General features: G+C 40.1%; 1 protein-coding gene across 3 annotated transcripts in view; it reads left to right on the top strand.

The window, feature by feature from the left end:
• Positions 1-27,543, top strand: part of TBC1D32 (TBC1 domain family member 32) — a 552,992-nt gene that overhangs the window by 412,367 nt on the left and 113,082 nt on the right. For all 3 annotated transcript variants that reach the window (XM_040350328.1, XM_040350326.1, XM_040350327.1), the window contains exons 27-28: positions 2,400-2,522; positions 12,917-13,000. In XM_040350328.1, the coding sequence (XP_040206262.1) occupies positions 2,400-2,522; positions 12,917-13,000 (207 nt within the window). The remainder of the gene's footprint in view (positions 1-2,399; positions 2,523-12,916; positions 13,001-27,543) is intronic.

Genomic DNA, 27,543 nt, shown 5'->3' with positions numbered 1-27,543 from the left:
AAAAATGCATATACAATATGCGTATACTCAATTACTGCTTTTTATAAAATTCTGCCAAACTAGTTAATACTTGATTTTAACAGGATTTTACTCATGTTTATATTAATAAATGATTTTTTCCAAAGTGACATTTCCCCTTTCATTTAAAATCTTATTCTTTCTAATACCTACATCTTATTTTTTTCCTGCACATCATTTCTTTCTTGATCCTTTAATCTATCTTCCAAGTTTTTAATCTTTTTGTATTTTAGCAGTCATTCTGACTAATAAATGTGAACATATTAAAGAAAAAATTTGTAAAAATATTGTAATTGCAGCCTTTTAAATTGTCTCAAGTTGACATAATCCTGAAGTGAACTTCAAAGGTTATATGCAAGTCATTCAAGAAAAAGCATAATCTTTTAGATTGTCAGCCCATCGTTATCTCCATTTAGGTCACTGCCCCTTTCTAGTTTATTTAGGGCAGTGGTCTCCAAACTGTGGCCTGGGGGCCGGATGTGGCCCTTAGCTTGCTTTTATCCAGCCCTTGGGGCATTTTTCATCCCACTATCAGCAACAGTGAGGCTTAGGTCCTGCTACTGACACCAACAATAGGGAACAAGTCTGCTCACTGACACCTTTGATATGACACTATTCCTCCCACTGATACAAGTGATGGGGCACTATTTCTCCTACTGACACCAATGATGGGACACTATTCTTCCCACAGACACCAATGACGGGACATTATTCTTCCCACAGACACCAATTAGGGACACTATTCTTTCCACAGACACCAATGAAGGGATGCTATTCTTCCCACAGACACCAAGTACGGGATGCTATTCCTCCCACTGACACCAATGACGTGGCACTATTCCTTTCACTGACACCAACAATGGGGCACCTTTCCTCCCACTGATACCAAAGATGGGTCACTATTACTCCCCCTAATACCAAAGATGGGGCACTATTACTCCCCCTAATTCCAAATATGGGGCACTATTGCGCCCCCTAATACTAAAGATGGGGCATGGTTTACTACCACTGACCCCAGGACATTTTCTTCTCCCACTGGCCACAGTCCGGCCCCCCTAAAGATTAAAGGATAGTAAACTGGCCCTTTGTATAGAAAGTTTGGAGACCCCTGGTTTACAGTATCTTTTAAAGGATATTATACCTAAAGCCGGACTCCAGGCACAGGGTATTTGCAATGTTACCTTTGCTGAGGTGGTACGCCTTGGCTAGATCGATGTGTTGTCCTTTAAAATCAATACTTCCTTTATCCCTGATAATAGAGACCCCACTGTACTTCCGACCTGTTCTGCATATGTGAGCTGTGGGTCTCATAGATGGAAGAACTAGTGTCATTTATCTCCCCTTAGCCATTCTCAGAACACTGTGTATTCTGTAGTTTCTTCGTAGACTAAATGGTTCTCTGTAAATGGATAATGCCACGTACACACAATTTCTGATGGAATAAAATCCGAAGAAATTTTTCGTCTGAATTCCGATGAAGCTGACTTTCATCAGTCTTGCATACACACTATCAGACTAAATTCCGACTGTGCCAAAACGCGGTGACGTAAAACACTACGACAAGCCGAAAAAAATTAAGTTCAATGCTTCTGAGCATGTGCCGACTTGATTCTGAGCATGTGTGGATTTTTCTCCGATGGAGTTTTTTCATCTGAAAAATTTAAAACATGTTCTATTTTTTTACACCGATGAAAAAAAGTCAGATGGGGCCCACACACAATTGGTTTCTCTGATGAAAAAAGTCCATCGGACATAAGAAGAGAAGGGGGCAGATAATTGACACCAGCGTGTCAGCACTATGAGACCTGCAGATTTCGTATTTGAAGCTGGCCAGAAGTACACTGGAAGCTGTACTATCTGGTGTTAAAGCACAGAGCAGCAATCCGACCATGGCATATACCTCAGCAGAGGTAACATTTGTTTACACTCTGGAAATGCCTGGAGTCCTAATATTAAAGTCAAATTCTGTCCAGCCACTTTCGAGATTCATATGCGAATTCCAGAGAGCACAATCAAGAGGGTGGCACCACATACTCTATTAAAGCAAAGGAATACAGTGGTGTCACTACCCTTATTAGCTCTGCTCACTCTGTTATCACCCCTATCAGCATTTTGCCATCAGCATGCGTATGCAGCAAAGTCAGGTTAGCTCCTAGTGCTGCAGTGCAAGAAATGGCAGAGACTAATATCTAGACAGGTTTGGGTCACTACTAGGTGTAAAATGTGTTTAAATATTTTAAAAGAATACACAGCTGCATTCAATTTTTTTTGTTTTTTGGAGTTCAACTTTAAATACTTTATATTTTACTATTGCTTATACTAAATAATCTTAGAATATGCTATGGTGTATTTGTACAAATGCTTACATTTTACTTTTACAGAACATGAGCTGGTGAAATTCCTCTCTTCTGAAAGCACAGAAACAAAAACAAGTTGGCTAGACACTTGTAAGAGATTATTCTGCAAGACTATCAAAACGAAACCAGAAGTGTTGTGGGGATCTGGTAAGTGCACGTTAGGCACCAAGTTTGTTAAAATTACTTACCATCAATTACACTTTACAGCTAGGAGTGCACACCAAAGGCTCAATTTACAAAGCTAAAACACCAGAATAAGTATCCTTATTTTCAAAAAAGGCACAGATGTTTTCAGCAAAGTCCAATGAGCTTTTATAAAAAGTTCAGTGTCTGAAAATATCCTTATGCTCATGTAAAGCTTTGTGAGTAGATCCTAAAAGTGTATATAATCTCAAGAACAAACATAATACATTGCAGCTTACCAGTCCTTGGGTATGGTGCTGAATTGGTGGTGGCTGCTTCTTGTCCTAGAGTGACAGCAATCCCTCCCTGGTTGGTAAAGTATCTCACAAAGTCAGTACACCCCTCACATTTTTGTAAATATTTTATTATGTCTATTCATGTGACAACACTAAAGAAATGACACTTTGCTACAATGTAAAGTAGTGAGTGTACAGCTTGTATAACAGTGTAAACTTTCTGTCCCCTCAAAAAAACTCAACACACAACTATTAATGTCTAAACCGCTGGCAACAAAAGTGAGTACACTCCTAAGTAAAAATGTAAAAAATTAGGCCCAATTGCCATTTTCCCTCCATGGTGTCATGTGACTCGTTAGTGTTGCAAGGTCACAGGTGTGAATGGGGAGCAGGTGTGTTAAATCTGGTGTTATCGCTCTCACTCTCTCATACTGGTCACTGGAAGTTCAACATGGCACCTCATGGCAAAGAACTCTCGGAGGATCTGAAAAAAAGAATTGTTGCTCTACATAAAGATGGCCTAGGCTATGAGAAGATTGCCAAGACCCTGAAACTTAGCTGCAGCATGGTGGCCAAGACCATACAGTGGTTTAACAGGACAGGTTCCACTTAGAACAGGCCTTGCCATGGTCGACCAAAGAAGTTGAGTGCACATGCTCAGCGTCATATCCAGAGGTCGTCTTTGGAAAATAGATGCAGGAGTGCTTCCAGCATTGCTGCAGAAGTTGAAGGGGTGGGGGATCAGCCTGTCAGTGCTCAGACCATACACAGCACACTGCATCAATTTGGTCTGCATGGCTGTCATCCCAGAAGGAAGCCTCTTCTAAAGATGATGCATAAGAAGGCCTGCAAACAGTTTGCTGAAGACAAGCAGACTAAGGACATGGATTACTGGAACCATGTCCTGTGGTCTGATGACACCAAGATAAACTTATTTGGTTCAGATGGTGTCAAGCGTGTGTGGCAGCAACCAGATGAGGAGTACATGGACAAGTGTGTCTTGCCTACAGTCAAACATGGTGGTGGGAGTGTCATGGTCTGGGGCTGCATGAGTGCTGCCAGCACTGGGAAGCTACAGTTTATTGATGGAACCATGAATGCCAACATGTACTGTGACATATTGAAGCAGAGCATGATCCCCTTCTTTCAGAGACTGGGCCGCAGGGCAGTATTCCAACATATAGACCCCAAACACACCTCCAAGATGACCACTGCCTTGCTAAAGATGCTGAGGGTAAAGGTGATAGACTGGCCAAGCATGTCTCCAGACCTCAACCTTATTGAGCATCTGAAGAGCATCCTCAAACGGAAGGTAGAGGAGCGCAAGGTCTCTAACATCCACCAGCTTGGTGATGTCGTCATGGAGGAGTGGAAGAGGACTCCAGTGGCAACCTGTGAAGCTCTGGTGAACTCCATGCCCAAGAGGGTTGAGGCAGTGCTGGAAAACGTTTGTAGCCAGCAGTTTAGACATTAATGGCTGTGTGTTGAGTTATTTTGAGGGGACAACAAATTTACACTGTTAAACAAGCTGTACACTCACTACTTTACATTGTAGCAAAGTGTCATTTCTTCAGTGTCATATGAAAAGATATTATAAAATATTTACAAAAATGTGAGGGGTGTACTCACTTTTGTGAGATACTGTATTTATTAGGAAGGGGTTTTGTTGCCATAAGAGAGCACATTTTTCATTACTACAGAACAGCTTCCATTCTCCTCCTCTCCATATTACCAGGGGAGAGTTATGTAGTCCACAGAGAGAGGAATGCACATAATGTTAAAGAGGAGCTCCAGGTTCCCCCAAAAAATGTAAAGTCAGCAGCTACAAATACTGTAGCTGCTGACTTTTAGTATAAGGACATTTACCGATCCAGTGATGTCCTCACCCAAGTCGATTTTTCAGTTGGTTTTTAGTGCAGGCGCCAGGCATCTGAAGTAAGAACAAAAGATATGATCCCCCTTGGGTGGGACTTTGAAAGCCAAACACACTGTGATGTATATAGAAACAATAATTTATTACATAGAAAATACGATTAGACAAAATTACAAATGTTTAAAAGCATAGACCATTATGATGGTATGCATGTAGCAAACAAACCAAATATAGACTGTACAACAGAACATATAACTGAAATGACACTGTAACTCTCCTGTGAGTGATGTTCCCTGGTACCCGACGTGTTTCCGGTATACAACCTTCATCAGGGGTAACAAGCAGGGCTGAGTATGGTCAAAGTTCTTTTATACTCAATGAGAGTGGCTCCATGTGGAAAAAACTAGTAGAGCAGCTGTGGAGACGGGGGTTGTAAAGAAACACCAGTCCAGGACCAGCATAAACTAGAAGTCATAGATTCTGGTCTTTTGATTAGGCAATAGGTAGCACTGGCCGAATCCCACCGACCCACTGTGGGCAATATGGGTTAAGCAGACAGGTTATAGAGCTAACCGGGACCTTCAATGTGGCGCCCCCCAGGTAAGTGGATGGCTCCAAAACGATTCCTGTCTTCTGTTGATTCCCAATTTGTATAGATGTGTGAATCCCTCCGTCTAGGTGGTGTTACCCCTCTTGCTGGTGCATCTGAAGTAAGGAAACAAGAAAGTGAAGCCTTGTGGCTTCACAGCCAGCTTCCTATTGTGCATACTTGAGTCGTGCTGCACCTTGTGAATGGTCCCATAGTCTTCTGGGACCTGTGATGTGTCCCCAGAAGACTGCTAGGAAAGGAGGGGGGTGCCTAACATCAGGTACCTGTTCCCCTCTCTTCCCCAAAAATTGCCAAATACAGGAAGTTATCACTTCACAAGGATCAACAGGTATTGTTTAAAGTGGAGTTCCACCCATAAATATAACATTACATCAGTAGTTTTAAAAAAATGCCATTAGTCCTTTAAGAATTTTTTTTTTTTTTAGATGCCTTCAAAGTGTCGTTGCTAGGCAGAATAGTTATTCTTCCCACTTCCTGCACCTAGGTGCTTAACCTACACCGCACAGACTCCTGGGAATGTAGTGGGTGTAACTTTCCAGGAGTCTGTGTACTCCCCAGTCTCGAAGAATCATGTGACCCAAGTCAAACAGTACAAACAGCCAAACAGTACAGGTGCTGAAACCTGATCTGAAACCTATTACACTGCTTGTGCAGCACTGAGCATGTGCGAGATCTGCAAGGCTGAAATCCAGGAAGTCATACAGTCTGGCTTCATGATGCCCACACTTAAGATGGCCCCAGTCAATTTCTATTTTATAAAGTGTCTAAATGCTGTAACAACCTAACAAAACGGACCTTAGTTTACAGACTAACTTTACTAGAATACATTAAGCTTGTGTATTACAGGGGTATTTATATTTAAAAAGTGAAATTGTGGCCGGAACTCTGCTTTAATGTTGTATAATATTTGGAAGCAGTAATGTGGTGCAGTAACTATGAAACTGTATATGATAGGCTGCTGTAAAAAGCCCGAGTGCTTTTTGCACTATTTTTAAATAACACCCAGCAATGTTGTTCCAATAAGTTTTCAGCTCATTTAATAAATATGTAACTAGAAAGTGCTCAAAACCACAAATTGAAAATGAACACCTTCCAGGAAAAAACATTTGACTAGTAAACATACTTTATGGGATTATAGTTGAGTGATTTTTATTACTATCTTCACCAAACTACTTATACTTGTAATAAGTTATATGCGAATGCCAAATCTAGTTCAAATATTATTTGTGCATCATAAAAACACTATGGCTATAAATCACTCTTCCCAACAGAATTTCATTTTTCAGGTATTGGACTACACTAGCAATAACAGCATACTACTTCCCACTTTATTTAATTAAAATGCTTAGTTTAACAGAGAATTTCTGGAACCCGTTATTCCCAGTGTTATACCAGTTTATATCCAGATAGATATTTTTTTCTTTTAGAATCAGCAGAAGTGTTTGTCCTTTGGCAGGACTGATGTTTCTAAAACGACTTCTCTTTAATAGTTTGGCACCAGATTATTTTTAAATTATCATTAAGGCATGAGTTCTAACTTGTTTATGATTGTGGAAGACATTTTAATTATAATCGGTTCTATAACCACTTCCCGACCCCGCATGTACATATACGTCCACAATATGGCACGTACAGGCACATGGGCGTATAGGTACGTCCTCGCCTATTAGCGGGTGGGGGGTCCGATCGGGACCCCCCCCCCCGCTACATGCGGAGGTCGGGTCCGCTCGGGGAGCGATCCGGGACCACGGCGCGGCTATTTGTTTATAGCCGCTCCGTCGCGATCGCTCCCCGGAGCTGAAGAACGAGGAGAGCCGTGTGTAAACACGGCTTCCCCGTGCTTCACTGTGTCGGCGCATCGATCGCGTCATTCCCTTTATAGGGAAGACACGATCGATGACGTCATTCCTACAGCCACACCCCCCAACAGTTGTAAACACATACTAGGTGCACCCTAACTCCTACAGCGCCCCCTGTGGTTAACTCCCAAACTGCAACTGTCATTTTCACAATAAAGAATGCAATTTAAATGCATTTTTTGCTGTGAAAATGACAATGGTCCCAAAAATGTGTCAAAATTGTCCGAAGTGTCCGCCATAATGTCGCAGTCACGAAAAAAATTGCTGATCGCCGCCATTAGTAGTAAAAAAAAAAAATTAATAAAAATGCAATAAAACTATCCCCTATTTTGTAAACGCTATAAATTTTGCGCAAACCAATCGATAAACGCTTATTGCGATTTTTTTTACTAAAAATAGGTAGAAGAATATGTATCGGCCTAAACTGAGGAAAAAAAATGTTTTTATATATGTTTTTGGGGGATATTTATTACAGCAAAAAGTAAAAAATATTGAATTTTTTTCAAAATTGTCGCTCTATTTTTGTTTATAGCGCAAAAAATAAAAACCGCTGAGGTGATCAAATACCACCAAAAGAAAGCTCTATTTGTGGGGAAAAAAGGACGCCAATTTTGTTTGGGAGCCACGTCGCACGACCGCGCAATTGTCTGTTAAAGCGACACAGTCCCGAACTGTAAAAACCCCTTGGGTCTTTAGGCAGCAATATGGTCCGGGGCTTAAGTGGATAATATATGGGTTCTAATATGTACTTATTTTAGTTTATCGTAAAGTAAACAAATGTATTTATTAATTTTGTATATACACTGGGAAAAAAAGTGTGGGGGGGGTTATTTTGACACTAAAACAACTTGCAATGTAACCTCCGGGCACTAGACTCTGTGTTTGGCGCTTTCCAAATCTCAGTGTACTGTGTTAGTCACTGGGTTCTCTTCAGGTCAAAAGCTATGGTACTGCCTTTGATGGGACTTTGAGCACTGAGCTCTGCGTTGTGGTGCTTCCCAGAACTTGTGTACTGTGTTAGCTAGCTGCAAAGTGCTATCCAGTTCCAAAACCATGGCACACCATTTATGCTGTGACCCAGACTCTCATGACTCACTTAGTGAATAATGCCAATCGGGCTACAGCAGTGGGAGCTATCTCATAAATAGGAATGCTGGGTGCCATTTTTTTTACTTTCCAGCAAACTTCATTTTAATAAGGGAAAGGTTTAAACTGATGGGTTATACATTCTCCAGTTTTGTTACACTGCTCTGCCTTCAGTGACCTAGTCACCTCCTGTTGCCTATGACCCTTAGTCACCAATTGTGTTTTAGTGTGTGAGGCTGAGGTTCACTATGGGCCCAGTTATTACCTTACAATGCTCGGCGGACAGTCCCTGTTATAATGAATAACATTGTCCCTTATTTTTCTACTGTTTCTGGAGGTGATTTTCTGGTATTCTAGATGGAACTGACACCCCAGTTTCTGAAAGTTCGTCCTTAGCAGCTTCTAGGTCTGCAGGGTCTCTTATGTCCACTTTGGATTTTCTTCTTTTTTTTTTGATCCTTTAATCTATCAAAAAGGTGAACAATATATTTCAAAAGAACAACATACATTTCACAGTAGGGCTAAAAAAAAATTATACTGTATATAAAAAAATGTCCATAAGGATATATAATTCAGTGTCAATATATAAATGTCAAACAATATCATGCAGTTTAAAACAAAAAACATAAATTCCAATCCACTTGAATGTGATAGATGAGTGCAACAAACTGATGTTACAACACCAATAATCCTCCACCACAGTGATTAGTGCCAATTCAGCTCCCTTAAGAAAAAAGCTCACCAGATGCTGTTGCCATTCACTCCAGTTTCTATAGGTTTGTCCTTCACAGATTCCAGGTCCCCAAGGTCTCTTATGTCCACTTTGAATCCTTTTCATTTTTAAACATTTAATGGAACATATTTCTCATAGATGCTCTAAATGTGCTTCAGTATCATTCATTGCAAAATCAAATTTTTCCTTTTTGGGCGCTACTATCAGTGTGTCTAAGGACCCTATTACCTTACCTGATTCAGAATCAAAGGGGTAGATTCACGTACGGGCGCCTAAAATTAGGACGGCCTAGCCTACTCTTTTTAGGCTACACCGCCGAAAATTATTTAGGTTAGAAGTGATTCTCAAACCACTTACCTTCAAATTTTCGGCGGCGTAGCCTAAAATGACCGGGCGTAAGCGCGCCTAATTCAAATGACTGAGAGGGGGGCGTGTAGTATTGAAATGAGGCTTGACCTCACATTTTTTGACGTTTTTTACACTGCGCATGCGCTGGGCGACTACATTTCCCAGTGCGCATTGCGGCTAAGTAGGTCATACGGGCCTACTGATTTCGACGCGTACATAAACAACGTAAATCCCGATTCGCGGATGACTTAAGCAAACGACGTAAAAAATTTGAACCTCGCGGCGGGAACGGCGGCCATACGACGTAACTCGACGGTGTAGGCCCGGCGTACGCTCGTAAATCGTCGGGAATCGGCGTATCCCCTCATTTACATAATCTAGGCCGGCCGAAATGGCAGCGCCATCTAGCAGCCAAAAGAAACATTGCAACCTAAGATAGAATGGCGCAAGCCAGCCTATCTTAGGTATGTTTAAGTGTATCTCTGTTTTAGAATAAACTTAAACATAGGCCGGCTTAGATTCAGAGTTAAGTCGGCTTATCTGTAGAAAAGCCGGCCTAACTCTTTGTGAATCTACCTAAAAGTCTTTACAGTCTACTTTTGTAGTGCCTGTATTTGAACAGGTTACATATGACTCTGACTTGATGTCAACATTTTCCAGGCTGTTTGCTGCAGTGTGCTCTACTATGCATCTAGGGGATCAATCTGCTTTACTAGTTATAGGGCTTTGTATTTCAGACATTCCCTAAAAGGACTGGGATTGGACAACACAGTCATTGCCTTTTCCTGACAATGAGTGGCAACTTTTTTCTATTCAATAGGGAATTTACTGATAAATGCTCCCTGACTAATATGGACCTTTATTTATCCACCTCGGGTTGATCGTGTTTATTCCATTTGGGATTTTACTGACAGGTAGTTGGATTCCTTATTTATGTCTAATGCCGGAACTCCCCTCACTGTAAGCAAGGTGACATTCTTCTACTACTGAACTCCTTTAGTATATCCTTGTATCCACTCTATTTTAATTGTGTCTAGATATTATATTTCATCACTCTAGTCAATGAGGGTTTTATATATATGTCACTGTTTTCTTCTCTCCAGAGAAGTACAGTATGGCCCGGATTCACATACATTGGCGCATATTTATGCCGGTGTAGCGTATCTAATATACGCTACGCCGGCGTAGCGCAGAGAGGCAAGCACCGAATTCACAAAGCACTTGCCTCCCAAACTGTGCTGGGTTCCCTCGGCGTAAGCCGTTGTAGGTGGAAGTGGGCGTGAGCCATGCTAATGAGGCGTGACCCCATGCAAATGATGGGCCGAGTGCCATACAAGTACTTAAAACGAACGGCACATGCGCCGTCCCGTGGACGTATCCCAGTGCGCATGCTCAGAATCACATTGGAACTACTCCCTATGATGCGACAGATCGCTGCCTACGACATGAACGTAACCTACGCCCAGCCCTATTCACGTACTACGTAAACAACGTAAAATACGACGGCTGTGTTCCCTGGTCCATACCTTAGCATGAGTTGCGCCTCATATATGGGGAATAACTTTACGCCGGACGTACGACTTACGCAAACCGTGTATATTATGCGCCGGGCGCAAGTACGTTCGTGAATCGACGTATGTCCCTCATTTCCATATTTGAATAGGAAATCAATGGGAGCGCCACTTGTGGCCAGCGTAAATATGCCCCCACGATACGCCGGTGTAGGAAAGTTACGTTGGTCGGATGAAGCCTATTTTCAGGCGTATCTCAGTTTATGGGCACGGCGCATAGATACGATGGCGCATATTTACACTTACGGGGCGTATCTTGAGATACATCGGTGTAAGTGCTTTGTGAATCCGGGCCTATATCTGTCATTTTTAAGACCACTGTGGGCTCTTCTACTACGAAAATGTATTCATCTACCATGACTGAGTAGTTATCCTTCAAGAAAACCTTTGGAAAAAAATTAGGAAAATATTATTTCCTGTTTCCATTTTTTTCCCCTGTGATAAAAGTTTGTAGTGCCAACTCTAGGATTCCTATGCAGGACCTTTGAATTAGTCTGAAGGATTCATGCAATCATATTTTATCTATAGGGCAGGTCACATGCCTAAAACCCCTTGGAGTGTTTTTTGGACACACTCTGTTATTTTTAATTCCTGCTCAAACCCCTCTTTTATCCAGATGTTGATGGTCATCCTTCCCTACTGCCATTTAGGGCTCAGGGATAGTACCATGAAAGTTGTATCCTCTTTCAAAAGTTGCTTTCCGATTGAGGTTCATCCGTTCTAAGAAGTTATGGGTTAGGGATAGTCTATTGAGCTTCTAGCAGCATCTGAATGGTTCTTTATTTGGACATATCTTGTTTTATTTATTCTTCTTCTCTGGATCAAGGGTCAAGGATCAGACATGACCGGTTTTCCCGATGGGAAAACTGCGAGGAGAGCTTTTGGTCGGGAATCTCGGCCGTGTTTATGCTCCTCGCAGCTTTAAAATGTATGTGTGGGCAAATGTTAAAATGAATAGTCAGCACAATTCTCCAGTTCGTTTATATTTCCCCATGTTCTGGCATTTTAAAAACACTGCAAACCCTGAAAAATACCCAATGATTCTGCCATAAAGGGAGTCGATGCCTGACTTCCTGTAGCAGTGTGACAGCACTGCGACCAGGGAACTGAAAAATCAGGAGAGGGGGAGAAATCACAGACTGCGGAATGAGTGCCTTGAGAGAGGAATAAGAAGAATCTTAACAAGGAGGAGTTATGAAGATGAGGAAAAAGGGTAATGCGGTAATGTAGTGCATCAGGAGTGAATTCAAGTAGGGCAGGCACAGCTACTTTCTGTGCTGCAGTGGCAATGTTGTCAGAATCAATACAAGACATTAGAAGCCAACAATATTTTTTTTTGGGGGGGGGGGGGGGTTTACCAGGTATTTTTTAGTACTTCGTGTTTTTAAGAGATATAACATGGGAAAATGTGAATGAATTTGAGTGCTGTGATGAATAATAATCAATGATCAATGAAAATAAGAAAATAAGGCGCTTTTGCTGCCTCTGGAGGCACCAAGTAATAGTGATGTTATCTAGTGTTCAAAAGGTGATCAGACAATAAAAGCATATTACAACAGTTTTAATCCCAGTTGAAATTCTGCCTACACCATTGAACACAATAATGAAAATATATATATACTGTGTATGTGTGTGTGTGTGTATATATATATGTATATATATATATATATATATATATATATATATATATATATATATATATATATATATATATATATATATATATATATATATACATATATATATATGTATGTATGTGTGTGTGTGTGTGTGTGTGTGTGTATATATATATATATATATATATATATATATATATATATATATATATATTTATTTATTTATATACATATATATGTGTGGGTGTGTGTGTATATATATATATATATATATATATATATATATATATATATATATATATATATATATATATATATATATATATATATGTGTAAAACAAAACAGATTAACTTTAAACATTTTATTGCAGCCAACACTCTATTGTTGTTTGAAGGTTATTCTTCATTTGATTTTCTTTCTTGCAGTGTATGGTGAGCTGTTGGAAAAATATGTGTCCCATCAATGTAAAATACCTGCCAGCTGTATTTTTGAGTGCTCTGAATATAAAGGTATTGTATTGCTTGTTTCTTATCATAGCATAAACCAATAAATGATGAGTTTGCCTAAGTCAGCATTGTGACATGCTGTATAGATCTCCCATACATTTTGTAAACTATATTCTTTGGAAAGACCTACAGCGAAAGTATTTCCAGAAAATGTCAAATTTTGCATTTAGGGCTCATTCACATTATGTGGAGACTGGCATCTTTTTTGCACTAGATGGATGCCAATCATTGCAAGGGCACATGGTTTTCTATGTGCCTCATTAATACAACAAAGCTGGTGTGATGTGCAGGGCAGTGTGGGAAAATGCAGTATCGCACCGCAGTGTAGCACTACGCACCACATAGTTGCGCAAAGATATAAATGAAGCTTCAATTTGTGTATTTTAAATAAAGTTCACAAAGTAAACAGTGTAGTGCGGTGAAACGTGCATCACACCGCTGCCTAACCTCAGCTCATCAATAGGAAAAACGAACAGCTGGAACATGTAGCATGCAGGCCGTGTGAGCAAACCTTCAGTCTTTTACTCAATTTTTAAAGGCATCTTTTTGAAGAGTCGAATGGTAACCTCATGCTGCCTACTGCAGTTTAACAGACCACAAAGGTTATTATTAGAAAAATACGTATACTTTATGCAAGTCATTATATATACTGTCAAAATCCAGAGTTCAGTTAGGGATTTGCACAGAGAACACACATTTATAATTAGCCTTTCTGAGAAAAGAAGGCTTGGAAATGTTTAATGCTCTGCCAAATGATTGTGCAAATGACACTGAACTTTTTACTGATTGCATGCTTACAGGATAAATGGGTCTAAGTCTGTTGTTCACCACAAATTAATGCTTACATAAACTCTAAACACTGTCGCAGTCAATCAATGCATTGTCCACTGAAATTATGTGTTTCACTGATGCTATCTGTGGAGACTAATTGTATTTTTAAATACATTTGATTAGTGTATTTTGTAACTTTGATAATAGTTCTTACATGTTAAAAAAAGAAAGCTTTTGTCTATTCTTTACAGCAATTGATTATGTTAATGTGGCAGATTTTCAAACCCTTTAGGTATCTTGAATTACAATAACAAAGTAATCCATCTGCTGCCTTGTCTAATGGGAATACATCATAAAACTTGCAAATTTGAGAAAAATTAGATTACTGTTGTGTTCTCTCCCCCTTAAGCATGAAACATGCCACAAATATGAAACGCTATATTTTTCTTTAATTAGTGCGCTGTTTTGTTTTTCTCCACTGCAGTACAATTCCTTTTTGTCAAACTTTCCATATTATTTGCCCATCATATCTAAAGATGAGAAAGTAGAATGTATCTTCAAGGATGTTAAGGAATTAAGTCAGTAATGGGTTTTTTCCTGTCCGGTTGTTCAATCCATATCTTATGATCGATTGAGAGTATTTTAAGAGACAGATTTGCGATCATGGCACATACAATGTAATAATGACTTTCCCTCAATTCATTTTAAGGTCAACTTTAATTCCTGATAATGATTTATTTTTATGTACAAATGTAATAGATTGAACTTACTGCGCACTCACTCAGCAGTTCCTTAAATTGTTCCATACACCAGCAAATAGCTTTTTCTAGGTTTATCTATTGGATTTACCCACAAGCATACAGTGATCAGACAAGAGAGAAAAAAAAATGTAAATGTGCTTAAATGTCTTGGCTTTCTTCTCCTTTCCTCTTCATATGGTTATTTCTCCTGTTTTGCCTTGGCTAGCCCCAAGCTCATAGATTAGTATGTTTTTGGTAGTCAAAACCACTATGCTTATTGTGTTTACTAGCATGGAAATTAATTACCGATGAAAATGTACCCATCGTCTGAAGGCGCTGTAGACGTCTTTAGAAATTGCCTCTATTGTTCTGCACCTCTGCAGAGAAATCAGGGAAGAAAGATACTTTCACACCATTATTCAGTACTTCTTTACATCCTTTTTGTATATTTTAGGGTAAGCTCCTTATCTTTATAGTTCAAGATTTTAGCCAGAATCGATCTGGGAGGTATACCATGAGTCAGCAGGCGAATAGCTGTTTTATAAGGCCTCAACACTGAAAACACTGAGGGGAAGGCATCCCTTTCAAAGATATAAAGAAGCCATCGCTCTACAACAGGGCCACATATAATTTTTTCCATGTGAGTACAGGTGTGTGTCCCTGAATCCATAAGATGGAGCCCTTTGCACCTGCTCAGTAAAGTTGCTTATTATCTAGTCTTTGATCTCATTTATATGTCCTAAATGGCCATGGTGCTGCAAGTATACTGCAAATATTTTACTATTAGGGACAAATGCCTGACCCTGGATACAGATAGATTGCTTCAAAGGACAAACATTGATCCCTATCCGCAGATGACTACTGTATGTGCAGATGCGAAAACCTTGCAGCAGACTACACTGGTTATTTCAGCCTGTTTTCAGGTGTACAGCCTCAGTGGTTGCAGATGATTGGAAGACTGAGGCCCCATACACACGGTCGGACCGAACCGATGAGAATGAACCGAAGTTCAGTTTCATCGGACCAAACCGACCGTGTGTATAGGCCATCGGTCTGTTTTCCTTCGGTTAAAAATTTTAAAACATGCTTCAAAACCGAACAGATGGACCGCTGCCCGATCGGACCAAACCGATGGTTAGTACAGAAAAGCATCGGTTCAAAACTCGCACATGCTCAGAATCAAGTCGACACATGCTTGCAAGCATTGAATTTAGTTTTATTCAGCACGTCGTGTGTTTGACGTCACCACGTTCTGACCCAATCGGTTTTTGGAACGATGGTGTGTACGCATCATCAGACCATCAGGCCACTTCAGCGGTGAACCGATGAAAACGGTCCGTCGGACCATTCTCATCGGTTTTGTCCGACCATGTGTACGGGGCCTTAGGTTTCCAGTTGCAGCTATTCAAAGGAATACATAGAGTGGTGGGCAGGACTTAAAAAGCACTGCAGGCGCCAGGTCATATGACATAACATTATATACTGCTCAGCTGCATATGACTTTTCTTGTCATCTGGTGGGCAATTGTATTGCACTGACTGCTGCGCTTTTGCTAAGCGGCATTGGACATTTCGACTTTTTTCTTTTTAATCCCCCCTTATATACACCCCTGCTCTACAGATAGTGTAGTGTGTGAACCCTAAAAAACTAAATATATAGTAAACCTTGCGCTAGAAGACTCGCAAACAGACTGCTGCACTTTTTACAATTCTGAATACAGGATAAAACGAACTATAAGTAAACAAGAAAAAAGATTGCGCTGTCTGATAAATAACAATCAGAAATTCATGAAACAAATCCAAAATACAAGTGTAACATTAATGATATCAATCAAATTATTAATGACAAATACAATAATTAATCATGCATGTGATGCAAATAAATATGTGTAAATATATATTAGGTAATTAAATACAAAAAAGTCAGTTTTGAATAAATTCAGAAAAATTATTTAAAGTGCGCTGCTCCCAGTGCTCAAATCTCATAAGTGCACTTGTGCTCTATCAGTGCTGAAAGAAGTATAATCCTTTTATCAGACAATTATGATCTCCAGATTATAAGAGATCACAATAGGCATAGGGTTAAAGGAGTTGTAAAGGCAGAACGTTTTTTAACTTAATGCATTCTATACATTAAGATAAAAAACCTTTTGTGTGTGGCAGCCACCCAAACACCCCCTAATTACTTACCTGAGCCCCGTCCCTCTCCAGCGATGTCCACAAGTGTCTTAGCCTTTCGGGACACTTCTGCTGATTCGCTGAGACAGCATCAGTGCCATTGACTCCTGCTGCTGTCAATCAAAGTCAGTCAGCCAATCAGGAAAGAGGGGGTGGGGCTGGGTCAAGGCCCCATGTGTGAATGGACACATGAAGCTGTGATGGCTCCAGTGCCCCCATAGGAAGCTACTGACTGGGGGGGGCACTCAATAGGAGGGAGGAGCCAGGAGCAGCAAAGAGGGACCTGGGAAAGGAAGGATTCAGGCTGCTGTGTGCAAAACTACCTGCACAGAGGAGGTAAGTATAACATGTTTGTTATTTTTTTATTTTTTTTTTAAACAAGTCTTTACTATTAGTTTAAGATAACAAAAAATCTGTGTGTAGCAGCCTCCCCAGTATCCCCTAATTACTTACCCGAGCCCAATCTCTCCCCAACAAAGTTCACAAGTGTCTTAGCTGTTCAGGACACTCCTTCTGATTGGTTGAGACCCAGCAACAGTGTCATTGGCTCCTGCAGCTGCCAATCAAGGTCAGTTAGCCAATCAGGAGAGAGAGGGGTGCGGGGCTGGGTCGGGGGTCCATGTCTGAATGGACTCCGGGAGCTGTGACTGAGCTCGGGTGCCCCTATAGCAAGCTACCTGCTGTGGGGGCACTCAACGGGAGGGAGGGACCAGGAGCAGCAAAGAGGGACCCGAGAAGAGAAAGATGCTGGCTGCCCTGTGCAAAACCAACTGCACAAAGCAGGTAAGTATAACATGTTTGTTATTTAAAGAAAACAAATACTTTACAATCACTTTATGATGCATCCTTAAGTAGCCAATTTCATTCTCACAACAACGCTGGTCTTAACATATCCATGCATGATGGTTAGTGTCCCAATCTCCAAACATTCATACCTGGACTCGCTGAAAACCACAGATCACCCCTCCCTTTCTCTCGGGCAATGGCATATGGTTTATGTACAAAAAGAAGAAGAAGAAGACTCATAGCATAATATGTTTATACTATTTAAAAAAAAAAAAAAAGAAAGAATATTACACTTACAGGTTAAAAGATCATGTATAGCGGTGAAAGATAATCCGGCCACGAGACACACCTGCAGGTCCGGGTGTAATGATATCACAACTCCATGCCATACCCCTAATTTCAACTGTGTTGATATATATATATATATATATATATATATATATATATATATATATATATATATATATATATATTTATTTATTTATTTTGAATAATAAAAAAAAAAGTAGGAATTGGCACATACTGCACTAAACCATGATAATATTTGGTCGAATACCAATCTTCAAAAAAGCAGAGTGATGTGGGATTTATTTTATTGGATTTATTTTATTGGTATTATTTTATAAGGTCACACACCTGTAGCTTTGAAATAGTGTCAATGATCGAATATTTTTATTTCTCTCCATGACCCCATTTCACTTCCTGTTCCTATGACAACATGACAAGAAAAATAGGGAAGTGATTGTCAATGAGACTGACAATAATAACCTGGCATTGTTTTAAAGTGATACTAAGCAAAGAAGTGTTAAAGTGGTTGTAAACCCTTATGCCGCGTACACACAATCATTTTTCGGCTTATAAAAAACAGTTTTTCAGCCTCTAGAAAAAACAACGTTTTTTCCAACTTCATCATTAAAACGACGATGCCCACACATGATCATTAAAAAAAAAATGTTCTAGCAAAGCGCGGTGACGTACAACACGTACGACGGCACTATAAAGGGGAAGTTCCATTCAAACGGTGCCACCCTTTCTGCTGCTTTAGCTGATTTTGTGTTAGTAAAAGACGATTTGCGCTTTTCTGTCTGTTACAGTGTAATGAATGTGCTTACTCCATTACGAACGGTAGTTTTACCAGAACGAGTGCTCCCGTCTCATAACTTGCTTCTGAGCATGCGCGGGTTTTTAACGTCGTTTAAGCCCACACACAATCATTTTTTACAACCCGAAAAACAACATTGTTTAAAACGTTATTAAAAAATGCAGCATGTTCGAATTTTTTTTTTTTGTCGTTTTTCAGAACCCGAAACATGCTGTGAAGCCCACACACGATCATTTTAAATTACATTTTTTAAAAACATTGTTTTTAAATGCCGAAAAATGATAGTGTGTACGCGGCATTACATATACCATGGTAAAGTGATTTGCCTCTGGTGATACACAGAGATGAAACAAATCCTGCATAAGTTGCACCTGGTTATCTGCAATTGTCTCTTCTCTACAGTGGTTAAAATGCAGAATTCATAAAGTGTGTCTGAGCTGTCAGAAAAAAAAGCGAAGAGCTAAAATTACACTCTGTAAAACTCAGTGAGGAGAGGTCTGAGAGATGATTGGAGAGAAGGTACCCACCCCCTTCACACAGCTCGCAAGGACAGAGCTGAGGCTGTCAATCAGCTGGATCTCCCCTGTCACTAGCTTTAATTTTGTTCAGACAGCATCTGTATCCAAGGGTCTTTTTTCTTCACAGAGGTTAGCAATTAAATTCAATATCTTTAATACTGATTTATATTAAAAAATATATTTTTTTGAGTGTCTTAGTGAATGTAATCAATCAGGATAATATATCCAGCCCACAAAGTGTTTAGCAATAGGACGACATGGAGGGGAGTGTCATTTACCACTCTGTATATGCGCTCATTTATGACTCTATAGTCACATGGGCTGCACTGATAAAAAAATAAGGAAATTAAGAATTTAGAAGGGAACTGAAATATTAGCATGCTCCATAGAGGACACCAGCTGGTCTAGATAATCTCAGGGGACAGTGGGGAGAAAATGGGAGGGGCAGCTGAAGGCAGGATCAACCAGGTATATTTCACTCTACAAAAAAAAAGGAATTCTTTAGTGGCTTTGTGAGTATGCACACTCTGTTAAATAGCATGTAAAAAGAGTTTCCATAGTCTGTGTTTAACCGCTTAAGGTAAGTGCCCAGCCGTGGGTCGCGGGCGCACGCCCGCGACCCGGTCCGAAGCTCTGTGACCGTGGACCGCGGGACCCGCAGACCCGATCGCGACTGGAGTCCCTGATCGGTCCCCGGAGCTGAAGAACGGGGAGAGCTGTGTGTAAACACAGCTTCCCCGTTCTTCACTGTGGCGCTGTCATTGATCGTGTGTTCCCTTTTATAGGGAAACACAATCGATGTTGTCACACCTACAGCCACACCCCCCTACAGTTAGAAACACAAATGAGGTCACACTTAACCCCTTCAGCGCCCCCTTGTGGTTAACTCCCAAACTGCAATTGTCATTTTCACAGTAAACAATGCATTTTTAATGCATTTTTTGCTGTGAAAATCACTGGTCCCAAAAATGTGTCAAAATTGTCCGAAAAAAATCGCTGATTGCCGCCATTAGTATTAAAAAAAATATATATATTAAAAATGCAATAAAACTATCCCCTGTTTTGTAAACGCTATACATTTTGCGCAAACCAATCAATAAACGCTTATTGCGATTTTTTTAATCAAAAATAGGTAGAAGAATACGTATCGGCCTAAACTGAGGACATTTTATTTTATATATATATTTTTGGGGGATATTTATTATAGCAAAAGGTAAAAAATATTGAATTTTTTTCAAAATTGTCGCTCTATTTTTGTTTATAGCGCAAAAAATAAAAACCGCAGAGGTGATCAAATACCACCAAAATAAAGCTATATTTGTGGGGAAAAAAAGGACGCAAATTTTGTTTGGGAGCCTCATCGCACGACCGCGCAATTGTCAGTTAAAGCAACGCAGTGCCGAATCTCAAAAACTGGCCAGGTCTTTTAGCTGCCTAAAGGTCCGGGTCTTAAGTAGTTAATGACACTTCAACCCTTCCACTGAAAAACTGTTTTGTTTCAATCTGCGTCCCCACCATTTGTAAAAAATAAAAATAAAGAAAGAAAAAAAGAGTTTTGGCTTGACATAGACTGAGGGAACCATGTACTGAGAGAAATATGTTTAGATCAACTAATGCCTTCCTAGTAAATGGCCAGATTAGAAAATCTGAGTGAATTCATATTCTATGTATGTATTCCAAGTTATTTACTCAATAATGAATCAAGCTTGATAGGCAGGCTACTAGAATTTGTGAGAGTGGATAGCAATGGCAGCCTGACATTTTCTCCCAGTACTTTAGAAATAAAACCGAGTTGTAAAAACAGAGATATTCTGAGCTTTTAGATCCATTGATTAGAACATTTTCTTTAGTGAAATCTGCCCATTGTGATTATACATATTTGGAGCTAGATGAAGTTTCCACTTGAAGACAGTTTTGTCAGAAAGGTTTATCAGATAAGTACTTTGCAATTTCATGGAATTATTGGCAGTTAGTGAGTAAATGTGGGAGACTGGAATAATTTTCAAGCAAAACTAGACTGTGTGTACAATTAAATAAGCTGTTAACGTATGTTTTCAGTAAAAAAAAAAAAAAAATGGTTACGATTTTTTTTCCATAGAAAAGCTGCTGCTCAGTTTGATAGTTTGCCAAAACCCTAGCATAATTTAATGGACCACGTTCAAGAAAATATGTTTATGCATAAAAACCCTCATGGATATAGAATACAAATATGTTCATATTAAAAGCTTTGCTAAAACAAGTATACAAGATACTAATGCCCTGTACACACGATCGGTTCGTCTGATGAAAACGGACCGATAGATTTTTTCATCAGATATCCGATGAAGCTGACTTTCATCAGTCTTGCCTACATGCCATCGGCTAAAAATCTGATCGTGTCCAACACGGTGACGTAAAACACAACGACGTGCTGAGAAAAATGAAGTTCAATGCTTCCGAGCATGTGTCGACTTGATTCTGAGCCTGAGTGGATTTTTGACCGATGGATTTCCCCACAGACGATCGTTTTTTTTAACCATAAGAAAAATTTAAAACAGGTTCTATTTTTTTTTCACCGATGGGGAAAAAAAAACGATGGGGCCCACACACGATCGGTTTGTCCGATGAAAACGATCCATCAGTTTGTTTTCATCAGACAAACCAATCGTGTGTACAGGGCATTACAGTTGTTGTAATCTTAAATCTTTCCAGTATGCTAGACACCGGGTCTAGGCTAATGGATTAGCAGAAGATGCAGCCATCTTAGGAGCAACAGCCAGAAAGGGGGAGAAAGAAAAATGGCAATGCAACCAGACTGGTACTTTAGGTTTGTTGCTGATAAATTTCACAGCTTTATGCCTATAATGGTCCTTATGCTGCTGCTAGCTGATGGTGTAACCTTGAGAACCTAAAAAATAACATAATCTGTAGCCCCTTGCCTACTGTACAATAAATATTACCCTTGTGTTCCACTGAATATTATTAAACCTTTTTCTGCTGGAACCATTTTTACACACATTGCACATTTTTTCTGTCATAGTAAAACCCCTAAACATTATATGAAACCCGACACAAGAAAACCTGGAGAATAAAATGGTGGTAGTCCCAAATGTTTTATGCCACACAATATTTGTGCAATGGTTTATCAAGTGAAAAATGTCAGTAAAAAATATACTAGTTAATATTGGGGCACACAAACACATATATCGCCCAATTTCTTGGTAAAATATAAAAGATGAGTTTGGGCCAAGTAAATAGATACCCAACATGTCAAGCTTAAAAGGTATGCACATTAAATGGCGCTGAACTTCAGTACGCTATATTTTCTATATTTTAAAAGCCCCTACAGATCACCAGTTTAATGATAACCATGAATAATGGGCTTATAATTATTGCTTTCACTCCAGCATGCACAGCAATAAGTAGCATGTGTATAGCAAGCAACATTTTACTATGTAGATGTCCCAGACAAGTTTTTTTTATGGGGGCAGTGTGGGTTAAAAAAAAAATTGGGAAAGTGCTTGGGTATAACTATATTTTTTTACTTTTTTTACCCCTAAAAATGTATGTCATTTGGGGACATATCCCCCTATGTGATATAATATTTTTAGACATGTTCTCTTTAACGAGCCATCAGGGGTGGCCTTCCATTACCGCTAATGGAGTGCAGATTGTGTGACACCAAAAAATTACACTAGAAGTGCCTTTTTACATGTTGCTTCCAGGTTCATTCTAGTTAGAGAATGGATGGTCTCTCTCTATGCAGCAACACCTACCATGGTGGGACAGTTGGGGGGGATATAGGTGCTCTCCATGGGTTATAGAAAGCGATCCGAGCAAAACATTAGATCCTATTTGATACCTTGTTTTTTTTTTCAGATATGCTATGCGTTTTCTCCTGGTGAGTGGCAACTGGCCAAGAAACGCGTCAAGCCTATCAAAGTCATGTTCCCAACACATAGCTTGACCTCAACTGTGGTTCATTTTTATCCATTACTCAATAAGCATTTGGCTTTTTATACTAGTTACTTCCATGGGATATTATGTGCGATTTCAGATGCGTGTGTGTGTGTGTATATATATCACATGTTTACGATGTTGCTTTGTTTATATGACACGTGGTAGGAGAAATTATAAAATTGTCCCAAAAAAATCCTTATTTTTTCTGATTTAGGGATGGAGGTGCATGTTATCATGCACCTTATTTAAAGTCCCAAAACCCCTTTGCTTTCTATATTAATAGGGATGGAGGCACAATTGACTGGTTGTTCTGTATTAATTTGTTACCTTTTTGATCAATTCATATTGGTGTATGATTTGGATGATACTATACATGTTGTCTGCATATGCTGTCTGTTTTTTACTATTTCCACCGAGTCTAGTTTTTGGAATACACACTTATTAGTTCATTCCATTTAGTGATAGTTTCCATTTTAAGTGGTTTTTGCTTGTCCGGCTGCGTATCTGTCTGTATATCCAGGAGCTGCAATGCACGTTGGGTGACCTCCCCCATTGCTGTGTTTCACACCGTGGTGCTGGCAGGTTTCTTAACGTGCATCGTGCCACGCCCTGCGCCATGTGTTGTGCGTCCTGGCGGATGTCATGACACAGACATGTGAATCGCCTAGCATGTACACAGGGGAGTGGTTGGGCACTATCAGCGGACGGTGTTGCCACTGTGGCAAGGCCATCTCTCCTCGATCTTCCAAGCTTAGCATGATGCTGGGAGGAGCCTGGGGAGTATCGGCATTACTTATACCCCCTTGGGAGCCTTGTTCACACTCATGTTTCTCCTCACACATGCACGTCATGTGTCAGAGCACATCTCTGTGCAATGTCACTAGGTAACTATTCCTGTAATTTCCTCTTTATCGCCATTCTTTTTTGTGGTATATGTTTTCTTTCACTTTGTATCCACTACACTTTTCACTTTTCCAGGCAACAATGGGCGTTGGTTTCTTATCCATGATTATATATGGGAGGAGGCCTTTTTATGCTGGACCTTTTGGCTGTGAGGTGATCTGACCAGAATCCAGTCAGTATTTACTAGGGTTGTCCCGATACCACTTTTTTAGGACTGAGTACAAGTACCGATACTTTTTTTCAAGTAGTCGCCGATACCGAATACCGATACTTTTTTTTAATGTCATGTGACCGTTTTCAAACCACAATACAGACCAAAGATATTTTCTTTAGAATTATGAAGAATTGGTACATCATGGTGTGGGGCTGTTTTTTAGCATACGGTACTGGAAAACTACATATCATTGAACGAGTGATCACTGTCAGTGCAGCTCATCAGTGCCAGTGCCCAAAAGTGCAGCTAGCCAGTGCCACCTATCAGTGCAGATCAGTGCCCATTAGTGCATCAGTGCAGGGAGGCAGCTTATTAGTGCATCTCATCAGTGCCACCCAATCAATGCCAGTGCCACCTATCAGTGCCATCCATTTATGAGTGCCATTCAATCAATGCCAGTGCCACCTATCAGTGCCATCCAATGGTGCCATCCAATTTGTGTTCGATGTCACAAAAAAAAAAAAAAAGTATTCTATTTTGGTATCGGGAGTATTTGCGCGAGTACGAGTACTAGTGCAAATACTCGGTATCGGTCCCGATACCGATACTGGTATCGGTATCTGGACAACCCTAGTATTTACCATAGCAGTAGTTTATATGAACCATCAAGGAGGCACAAGAGGTTGCACCTCTTAAGAGGCAGACCTGATTCTGATTTGTGAAAAACTATTTCGTATTCCAGCCCTGTCTGCCCTTCACATCCTAGGTGTGGAAAATTGACGGTTGGACTTTATCCCCAGTATTTTGCCATTTGTGGGGGATGCTGGATGTGGATCTTCTTGTGTCTGGATTCAGCAACAGACTGGACAGATTTGTTGCCAGGTCTAGGGACACTCAGGCTTTTGCAGTGGATACTCTGTTGACTCAATTGGATCAGTTCACTCTGATCTACGCCTTTCATCATCTACAGCTCCTCCTTCATCCTCCAGGATTGAGATGGAGGTCATTCCAATGATCCTTATTGCACTGAATTTACCCAGGATAATGTACTCAGACTCTCTGTGGATCATTATAGATTGTGCAAACCTCCTGTCCCAAGAACAGGTCCCCCCATCAGTTCCTGGCTTTTATGACATAGTTGTTGAAGCCCAGCTGCTTAGGGACAGGAGCCTATGGGATTCAGTCATCCCTGTGCACCTAGTCATCTTCTTACAAAGTCTACAATTGCATCTGGAAGACCTACTTTGTTTGCTGTGCAAGACTAGAAAACTACATTCTAGAAAGTACTCAGTGGGACACATTTTTTCTTTCTCCTGTTATGTTCAGCACAGCATCTGGCATTAAGTACCATTAAGGGCTGAATCCCAGCTCTGTTCTGGATATTCCCTTGTCTGACATCATTTGCAAGGTTTTTCTTGTTGCTGTAACTGCTGTTTGATTGGTCTCTGGATTAGCAGCTTCATCTTGTAAAGAACCTTTCCTAGTGTTACACCCCCTCTTTTTGGCTAAGGTTTTTTCCTCCTTCCACCATAACCAGGACATGTTTTCTACCCTGATGTTCTGCTCCAAAATATCCCAAGGAAATGTTTTTCTCCTGTCTCACCATGACACACCCTGTAAACGTCTACTGCCCCGTACACACCATCACTTTATGTGATGAAAAAAACCGACATTTTCTGTGAAGTAAAAAATGACGTTTTTGAAACTTCAATTTTCAAAGACGAAGTTGCCTACACACCATCGTTTTTCTCACAATGTTCTAGCAAAGTGAGGTTACGTTCCACCACGTTTTTCCATTGAAGCTTGCTTCATAAGTAGCTTCTGGGCATGCGCGGGTGTAAAAACGTCTTTTTAAACAACGTTTTTTGCTACACACGGTCAATTTCTGTGAAGTAAAAGTTGACGTTTTGAAAAACGACACATAAAATTGAAGCATGCTTCAATTTTTTTTGGTCGTTTTTTAGAAGACATAAAACGACGTTTTCCCCCACACACGGTCAATTAAAGTGACGTTTTTAAAAACGTCATTTTTTTTCATCACATAAAGTGATGGTGTGTACGGGGCATTACTCTTGGATACAGCTTCTTTTCAACAATCTGATTCCCTCTTTATTCTTCCTGCAGGAGTCTTCCTGCTTCTCACTCCACCATTGCTAGGTCAGCTAGATGAGTCGTTGTTCGAGCATGTGGCCTAAAAGGTAGGGTTCCACCCTTCCCTGTAAAGGTGCACACTATTAGATCTGTTTGGGCTTTTCAACATCAGGCATCTATTTTTTTCAGATTTGCAAGGCTGCCACCTGGTCTTCTGTTTGCAAGTTTTGTCAGGTAGATTTTCAGCCCTTATCTGATGACATTTTTGGGGGGTAAGATAAATCAAGCTGATGCGGGCCTGTTAGTGTTCATTGTATTGCCCATGACTCAGTTGGAATGCTTTTGGATGTCCCATGGTTAAAGCAGTTAAAGCAGTTGTAAAGCTTAATTCCTTTTTTCCTAAAAAAAAAAAATATATATATATATAAAAAAATGTAAAGATCATCTTACCTGCTGTGTGCTGTGTCCAGTGGCTCCTGCTGCTGTGTCTCAGCCAATGAGGCGGAAGGGAACCAAGAGAGTCTCTGCTCTCCTGCACATCGCTTGATTGCGCTCAGGCAAGTTTAGGGTGGGGGGCGGGCTGAGGGGAAAAGATGTATACAATTTTTTTTTTTACCGTAGTGAAATTAAAGGCATTTAACCACTTAAGCCCTGGACCATTTTGTAGCTAAAGGACCAGGCCACTTTTTTTTTTGCGATTTGGCACTGCCTCGCTTTAACTGACAATTGCGCGGTCGTGCGATGTGGCTCCCAAACAAAATTGACGTCCTTTTTTTCCCCACAAATAGAGCTTTCTTTCGGTGGTATTTTATCACCTCTGCGGTTTTTATTTTTTGCGCTGTAAACAAAAATAGAGCGATCATTTTTAAAAAAATTCAATATTTTTTACTTTTTGCGATAATAAACATTCCCAAAAAAAGATATTAAAAAACATGTTTTTCCTCAGTTTAGGCCGATACGTATTCTTCTACATATTTTTGGTAAAAAAAAACGCAATAAGCGTTTATCGGTTGGTTTGCGCAAAATTTATAGCGTTTACAAAATAGGGGATAGTTTTATTGCATTTTTATTCATTTTTTTCTGTACTACTAATGGTGGTGATCAGCGATTTTTTCCGTGACTGCGACATTATAGCGGACACTTCGGACAATTTTGACACATTTTTGGGACCATTGTAATTTTCACAGCAAAAAATGCATTTAAATTGCTTTGTTTATTGTGAAAATTACAGTTGCAGTTTGGGAGTTAACCACAGGGGGCGCTGAAGGAGTTATGTTTCACCTAGTGTGTGTTTACAACTGTAGGGGGGTGTGGCTGTAGGTCTGACGTCATCGATTGTGTCTCCCTATAAAAGGGATGACACGA

The sequence above is a fragment of the Rana temporaria genome, chromosome 4 (genome assembly GCF_905171775.1).
Source record: "Rana temporaria chromosome 4, aRanTem1.1, whole genome shotgun sequence".
Taxonomy (NCBI): domain Eukaryota; kingdom Metazoa; phylum Chordata; class Amphibia; order Anura; family Ranidae; genus Rana; species Rana temporaria.
This window is presented reverse-complemented; position numbering and strand designations above follow the sequence as displayed.